General features: G+C 52.9%; 1 protein-coding gene across 6 annotated transcripts; it reads right to left on the bottom strand.

The window, feature by feature from the left end:
* Window positions 1-689: 689 nt before the first annotated feature.
* SMUG1 (single-strand-selective monofunctional uracil-DNA glycosylase 1) lies at window positions 690-7899 on the bottom strand. Of its 6 annotated transcripts, none has more exons than XM_069580691.1 (4): window positions 7825-7871; window positions 6235-6503; window positions 4010-4311; window positions 690-3000 (listed from the first exon to the last, which is right to left on the bottom strand). In XM_069580691.1, exons 3-4 carry the CDS (start codon window positions 4298-4300, stop codon window positions 2473-2475), a joined length of 819 nt encoding a protein of 272 aa, XP_069436792.1. In that variant the 5' UTR covers window positions 4301-4311; window positions 6235-6503; window positions 7825-7871; the 3' UTR covers window positions 690-2472. The 6 variants fall into 6 exon arrangements, with proteins under 6 accessions (XP_069436792.1, XP_069436790.1, XP_069436793.1 ...); XM_069580689.1 differs by having other exon boundaries at window positions 5745-6503; window positions 7825-7868; XM_069580692.1 differs by having other exon boundaries at window positions 4010-4258; window positions 5745-6503; window positions 7825-7865.
* Window positions 7900-8102: the final 203 nt, after the last annotated feature.

Here is an 8102-nt window from a genome sequence, read left to right as displayed (position 1 = left end):
TTAGTCTAGCATTCAAGACCTTTCACAAGCTGACCCCAGCTTACTCTTCTCCTTGTTCTCCTAGCTGGGCCAAGTCAATATGAATCTATTTGCCAGCCCATGAACCCAAGAGTGCTCTTCTCTAAGCTCTCCAAAACTGTCTCAGTCCCTAAAGCCACCTGAAATGCCACCTCCTCCAGGGAGCTCTCCCTGACTACCTTAGCTAAATATATAAGGGAACAATGGCTTCGATCTCCATGCAATTACTTCAGTGCCTGACCCAGTGCTCTGCAACATGGGGCAAGAACTACGTAGCACCACTGCACTGACAACAGAAAGAGGAAAGGAGTCTAAGGCACGTGGGGGTGCAACATTGTAAATATTTTTAAAAATATTAATATGGTTGTGCTGGGTCTTAGTTGCAGCATATGGGATCTAGTCCCCTGACCAGGGATTGAAACTGAGACCTCTTGTAATTCTGATGCCAGCCACCTGCAGTTAGCCGAGACCCCTCAGGTTTAAGGGCAAAGCGCCCAACAAAACTGGGCAAAATGCCCAACAAGACTGCCCTCGCCGCAGATGCCAACTTCAGGTTCAGGGGTCATCAGGTCACCTGCACTGCTGACTGGCTACGAATCCAGGGGTTTCTACACTCCCCTCAGGTTCAATAATTTACTAAAATGACACAGAACTCAGGAAAGCACTCCACATATTATTACAGTTTTTATTATAAAGGATACAAATCAGGATGAGCCAAATGAAGACACATAATGCAAGATCTGGGAGGGTCCCAAAGTGACATCATGTCCCTTCTCCCCTGGGATCAGGACACACCACTCTCCTGACATATCCACATGTTCACCAGTCTCCCTGTCCAGAGTCTTTATAGGGTTTCATTATGAAGACAGAACTGATTGAAATCTTAACCACGCGGCTGAATTCAATCTCCAGCCCCACCTCCCCTCCCTGGGGGTCAGGCTGATATCACCTGTCTCAAAGTCCCCACCCTCGGATCACATGGTTGGTCTTTTGGGCATGGTCAGCCCTCCTGAGTCAAATTTCAGCAAAAGCTCATGTGTAGTCTGAGGGTCCCACCATGAATGACAAAACTCCTGGCGCTTGGGAAATGACGAGGACCTAGAGGCTCCCTCTCAACAACCAAGAACAGAGGCCACTCAATTTATTTATTATATAATGGGGAGGACACATATTAAAAATGTTATTTTGAGATCTGGAGATGGTCTATACCAGGAGCTAGAGTCCAATCACGTGTTCCTTATTAAGGTGGTCTCTGCTCCTGACTGGATTCACTTCCAAGCCCTTACTACAGGGGCAGACATGTGGCAAAGGTAAGAAATGAGTTAGCTGGAGATACCAGGCTCCCATCCACCCATCAAAGTGCCCCAAATAGCAAACAAACCACTCAACAGGCCTCTAACAGAGATCCTGCAGCTCTGGCAAGGTAATGAGAGACTTCATACCATTACCCAGCCACCCAAGAGAAACTTTTGCAAACAGGAAGAGGTAAAAGGGAAAATATAAACTACCACCTTCCACCCCTGACGTGCAGGAGGGGAAAAAGGGCCAACACAAAAGGGTTTAGGAGCTTTTAATGCTTAGCCTGAAAAATCACAGGCTGGGTTTTCCATGAAGTCATTGGTCCATCTCGGGCAAGACCTTGCCCGTCACTCGGGGTATGGGTGGAGGCCCAGACCCCCACCCCTCCCCTCCCCCTGGTCTTCAGGGCAGAGGGGCTTCCTGTGTAGTGTAGTGTAGCGCGTCCCCAACCAGGAGGCGGAAAACCCAGAAAAGGTGTAGTGAGCACGCATGTGCCAGGCACTACGCAAGGCACTGTTAAGTGTTATCTCAGTTAATCCCCACACCAGCCCGGTGAGGCAGGGACCCCATTTTATAGGTGAGGAAGGATGCTGAGGCTTGGAGAAGTCAATCCGCTTGTCCAGAATCACAAAGTTCACAAGTCTCAGGGCTGGGATGGAAAACCAGGTCTTCTGGCCTTTCCCACGCTGCCACACTGAACTCCCCCGACCCACCCTCAGCCTCTCATCAGAGGCTCACTTTTAGCAGCCACAACCCATGCTTTGTCCCAGTGCCTATGGGGAGATGGGTGAGCTGCAGGAAGCCATTCTAGGACCACAGGTGGGGATCCTGGTGGGATCTTTCCTCTAAAACAGCAAATAGGACCTTGGAAGTCACTGTTGGGGTCTCTCTCTGCAGAAGAGAGGCTCCAGGGAAGCAGTGAGGTAGAGCAGCTCACAGACGCTGGCTCTCTGTGGAGTTGGGTACCACAGACGGAAGGAAGGTGAAGTGAGCGGGAATCAGGAAGGCAACCAGGAGCAATGTCAAACCGGCAGGTCCCCCAAACTGGGGAGCCCAGGGGGACCTTGTGGCTCCAGTCCAAGAGGTGTGTGGTCATCCGCTGGACCAGAAGGACCCGGAGGCCTTGAACATGTCCTGTGCCAGCCGCAGGGGTGCTCAACTGGTCAACAGCGGCAGCAGGCCCAGCTCGTTCAGCCTTTCCTTGGCCACCGCCTCCCAGCCCTTGTTGGCCTGTGGGCTGCGAGGGGAGGGGTGCAGGAGCCCCTCCACCTGGACCTCAGGCATCAAACCAGCCAGAGCCCGCCGCGCCCGCTGCTCAGCCAGGCGGCCCACGCCCACCACCAGCCGCACCCCCAGCAGCCGCACCTGCCGGCACAGGGCTGCGTCACATGCCCCCAGGAGCTGCTCGCGCTGCCTGGCCGGCAGCTCGGCAGGGGTAATGTTGCGCCCGCTGGGAGCCAGAAGGAGCAGCGGACACAGGTTGTGGACGAAACAGTGACGGAAGAAGACCTCGGGCTGTCCACAGAGGTTCCGGAAAAAGCCCCAGAACCGGGCACCGCTCACCTCGGACTGAGGGCACTCCAGTCCCAGCACTGGTCGCTTGGGGTGCTCCTGGGGAGGGCTCCGCACAGGGCCCCCAAGGCCCAACCAGTCCCGGACTACACTCACTTCTCCAAAGGGCACCTGTGAGGAGGAGACACACGAGGGCTTCGAACTGGAGACCTGATGCCTGGGGTCTGGACCAAGCAACCCCATTCCACCTTCCAGAAGGATCTGTCTCCCATTGCCCCCACCCACGCCCCAAGGCCAGAAACTAGGATTCTTGGCCCTTGTCTGAGCCTGTCTGTGTTTCTCCAGTTTTCCTGTGGTCTATGGTCCAGAAGAATCTATTAGCTCTACCCCGACTAGCCTTTGGGACCAGGAACAATAAACACGAGGGGATCTCTGGCCCGACACAGGGAGTGATGGGTAATAGGGGGACAGACAGATGGCCTGGGACAGAAAGGCGGCCAGGGTGAGAGGAGACACAAGGACAGGGCTGACCACTGCTGCCTGGGTGCCCTCTCAGCCCCAAGCCTCAGGCTGTCATTTCCATTGATCATCATTGATCACCTTTCAGCCCCCAGTTGGGGTCAATAAAAGCGATTGAGCCTCCTGCCCTGAAGCCTCTTCCCCTCCCCCATCTGCTGAGCACCCCCACGGAGGGGCAGTCACTCATCCGGACGTCTGAGGGGGAAGCAGGCAGGCCCTGCGGCCTGCTCTGTTCCAACCTCTCCTCCGCTAAGAAACAGAACCCGGGCTGCCAGAATGCCCTGCCTCTCTTCCCTGACCACCCCTGTCAACTAGTCTCCCCTGAGGAGCCCTGGTCCCTCTCCTGACCCCAACAACACTCTAGGGAGAGGGGAGATCCGGCAACGCAAGGTAAGGATGGGGCTGGCGGAAGGAAGGGCTCTCAGAGGCAATTAGTGGACCGCTCACAAGGGAAACGGAACTACCATTAATGTGCCTGGTTAACTCCAGCCAGCGAGGCCGGGAGAGTGTCTGAGACCACAGGAGCCAGGGTATGAGGATGGGGGTGAGGGGCGCACCCACACGTGTCCACTGTCATGCACATACGCCTCCACAGCACATGCAGCCAAGCGTCCACCCTGGACCCTCCCACTCCACCCCGCAGGGGAACCAAGCTCTTTACCCCTGTCTGGGCCATGCCAAAGGGTCCTGGGTTCATGCCCAAGAAGAGCACTTGCTTGGGGCCCTGGCAGTAGCGGGTCACGTAGCTGCGATGTGGCTCCCACGCGTACTCCACAGGGTTGTAGATGATGCCCACGAGCTCGGAAAACTGCAGCTGCCTCAGCTCGTCATTAAGCCGAAGCTCTTCCTGCAGGAAGCCCTCGGCCAGGCTTCGAGGGGAGGGCTGGGGCTCCATCAGGGCACCTGCAGGCTGGAGGCGGGGCCCCGATGGGAAAGGCTGGGGCACAGCCATGCCACTGTCACCTGGAAAACAGATGGACAGAGGCCCCAACAGCGCCAGCTATCGAGTGGGAGGGGTCCAGGCTGACCAGGGCCCTTACTACCATTTCCTGGGCTCAGAAGAGACTGTCAGTTAGCCCTCAACCTCTAGGCAGGTCTTTACTCATCCCAGGTCCTGGTAATGAAGGGCCTTTCCTCTCCTGGATTCAAGTACTCTTCCTCTTCATAAATCACCCAGTGAGCACAGCCCATAACCACCAGTCATCCCCCACTCCAAACCCGTTTCCACCAGGCATAGGTTTAGGGTCACTAGCTCCTAGGCCATGCCAAGGTTTTCAATGAATATTTAGTTGGCAAACTTTGAGCACTGTTACTGTCATCTTAATAAAACAAGCCCATCCAGGATGGGCTGTGTTCTGGAAACCAACGTGCTGAAGGATGGGCTGCAGGTGCACAGCCACAGCGCAGAGACTGAATATAGAGCTGATTTCAACAGATTCCAGGTGGTGAGCAATCGCTCTGTGCCAGGTACCCCTCAATGATGCATATAACAACCACGTGAGGTGGGCATGACTGCTCCCATGTTACAGATGAGAAAACTGAGGCTTAGCAAGATGAAGCAGCTCGCTGAGGGTCACTCACTCAGCAAGTAATGCAGCTGGAATCTGAACCAAACCATCTGACACAAGACTCTGCTTTTCACCATCCACACCCATCTTGCTTGAGATGGTTTGATCAGCCACCCTGCTAATTCTAGAGGCCCCCCAACCCCCTACAACCCAGCTTTTTGCCCACGTTCAAGAATCCTCAGTGGTGAGACAATTAGCAGACTCAGACTAGACGCCTACAAGCTATGTAACTACGGCCAGAGCTTCAGGTCTCCTCATCCAAATACTAAGAAAAATAATATCCACTTAAAAATACTGGAGACCCATGTGGCTCAGTGGTAAAGAATCTGCCTGCAACGCAGGAGACATGGTTTCAACCCCTGGGTCGGCAATATCCCTTGGAAGAGGAAATGGCAACCCACTCCAGTATTCTTGCCTGGAGAATCCCATGGACAGAAGAGCCTGGTGGGCTACAGTCCATGGGGTCACAAGAGTTGGACATGACTGGGTGACTAAACAGCAACACTTGAAACTATTACTATAACAAATGGAATAAGATGTGTAAGTGGTGGTCGGGGGAGCAAGTGGGAAACGGAGGGAATGGGGAAGAGGCAGAGGGAGCACCCCCGCTAGCTTTGCAACCCACAAAGGCCACTCCTTCCAATCTTCCTCCTCATCATTCCCATGTGAACCCAGAGGCCCAAACTGATCGTTCCATTTACACTTTCAAAATGCCTTTCCTATCCAAACTCCCAAAACCTAACACATTCTATTTCCACAAATTCATAGACTCCTTGACTGAAGCAGGACTGACTGCCCCACCCCCACACACACACATTTGAGTCATACCTGCCCTTCCAGATGAAGCTCAAATTCTCCCTCGGGGAAAGCTGTCCCTCTTCAGGACACCACAGCATTTGCTATAGCTTCCCAGCCCTACCCAACCCAAGTAGGTCTGGAGTGGGGCTTGGGAATCTATTTAAACAAGCTTCCTCAAGCGATTCTGATGGTTAGTGATGGCTGAGAACCACTGCATGTCACCATGGTTAGTGGCATCTCCATGAATTCACACCTTGCCTCCTAGACTAGACTTGAGGCAGATCAGAGAGGAAGCCCTGTTTCATTTTCCTCCGTATCTCCAAGGTCCCAGCTTTTATCTGACAGTTAACTGTGTCCATCTCATCTTTTTTCAATGCTGTTTAAAACTATCTTCTGGGAGTTCCGTGGTGGCCTAGTGGTTAGGATTCCTGCTGTGGACTGGGTTCAATCCCTGATTAGGGAACGGAGATCTCGCAAGCCACGTGGCACAGCCAATATAAATAAGTAAAAACAAAACTACCTTCTACCAAAGAGCCTTTCCTGACAGACTCCTCTCCACTTCTACACCGAGTTGACTCAAGGCCCAGCTGCACGTTTTGCACTCTGCTTGCTTGAGAGCTTGCCAGGCTCTGGGCACGTTTCCATCACATCTGGGCCTCCCACAGGGCAGGGATCATGGTTCTTCTCCCTCTCAACCCCATATGCAGGTCAAGAGTAACCTCTTCCCCCAGGTGGGACCACAAGGTTGACACAACAGCTTGATCCATCAACCTGTTCTCTGACCCTAGCCTTGGGAGAGTGGGAAAGAGAGAGAAAAAACATCTTAACTATGCTCCAATATAATATAAAAATTTTAAAAGTCAGGGCTAAACTTAGGAAATCCTTCCCTAGACTGCTCTCAGAACTCTTTAACCGATCTGTCCGGGTGGCTACCCGGGCCAGCTGGACTCAAACAAAGGCTGAGAAGGGCGCTGTGGAGAACTCCGTTGGCTCCGGGGCCCTTCCTTTGCATCTCCCCATACAGTGCCAACATTAGCAGACTGCCTGCTCCAAGTCTGGCATCTCTTTCAGGTCTTAAGGTTGAGCCTACCTTTGATCTTTAGGGACCCATCCTGAAGACAGCAAGGCCAGGAATACACAGAAGAGTGACAAGGCCTTATTTTCAATGTTCTAGAATTTCAAAGCCTGATCAGAAGGCAAGAGCTACAGGCTATGTGTCAACTGACTATAATTCTAGTCCCGGTTTCATCTCTAAGGTTCTCCTAAGCAAGTCATTTAACTGTCTTCTCTATGAGATGAAAATCAAAATTCCCATCCAACCTACCACCAGCTGTTAACTCATTTTTCCCCCCAATATTTATGAGTCTCTTACATGACAGGCATTGTGGTAGTCTTTTGGTGGGGAAGAAATCCAAAATGAACAAACAACTCACAAACGACTGTGACATGGCACATAAACAACTGTAATACACTGTGACATACTGTGATTCCAGCTTTAATGTCCTGAAGAAAACACCTTGGAAGCCCAAAGGAGAAACCAGGAAATTCTATGTAAAGTCACCCAGGGACAGAGAGCAAGAAATGTCGGTTTCTGAAATCACTGATAAATTACAGTGTCACATTAAGCACAAGTGGAGGGTGATCCACCGATAAGTCTGGCCACCTAGGCTCTCTGGCACTAAACTCAGTAAAGGCAGAAGGAATCCAAGACACTGTCCACTCCCGTGTCCCTTGGGGGCACTTTAGGAATCCACATGGACAATCAGCAAATCCTTAAAACCAATAATGATAACAATAATACTAATAGAGCATGGACTGAGAAGTTCCCAACACTTCATCTCCCCTCCTAGTTCGAGGGGGCTGACAAGTAAGGATCCACAAGAAACCTCCACGTCCGCCCGCGGGCTCCGCCCGACGGGAAAGCCTCGTCTCAGCAGGTCTCCGGGGCGGTTCCATGGGCTCGGCTTTCTCTGCGCCGGGCGAGCCCCTGACGGAGAGAGGGGGCCCGAAACACAGACATTTCCACTCCCCGCCTGTCACCTCCAGCTAGCCCGGGGAGCCCCTAGCCCGCCCCCCAGCGCCCCAGGTTCCCAGACTCCAACTTCCTCACCTGGTCCAGCGCCCCATCCGGTTTCCGGTTCCTTTTCCCACCCCTCCCGCCGGGCGCGGAGGACTGTGGGAGTTGTAGTCCACTTTGTTTAGGGAAAGAGATTGGCATAGCTGCGGCCACTTCCGCCGGAAATACTCAAATTCCCGGAAAGTGTGCTAAGTTGGCAGTAAGTAACTCTGGGGGTTGTAGTTTATTCTTTACACCAGGGCTAAATCCAGACGACTTGAGAAGTGAGAAGCTACGTTCTGTAAGGACCTTGAAGATCCTGGGCTTTAGCT

The sequence above is a fragment of the Ovis canadensis genome, chromosome 3 (genome assembly GCF_042477335.2).
Source record: "Ovis canadensis isolate MfBH-ARS-UI-01 breed Bighorn chromosome 3, ARS-UI_OviCan_v2, whole genome shotgun sequence".
Lineage (NCBI taxonomy): Eukaryota > Metazoa > Chordata > Mammalia > Artiodactyla > Bovidae > Ovis > Ovis canadensis.
The sequence above is the reverse complement of the archived record's forward strand: the minus strand, read 5'-3'. Positions and strand labels throughout refer to the sequence as shown.

Bases quoted from the DNA above. Each gene is read 5' to 3' on its own strand.
- SMUG1 (XM_069580690.1), bottom strand. From the start codon at position 4,300: ATGGCTGTGCCCCAGCCTTTCCCATCGGGGCCCCGCCTCCAGCCTGCA. The intron at 3,001-4,009 runs GTAAAGAGCTTG...TCCTCCTCACAG, and splicing joins TTGGCATGGCCCAGACAGGG to GTGCCCTTTGGAGAAGTGAG.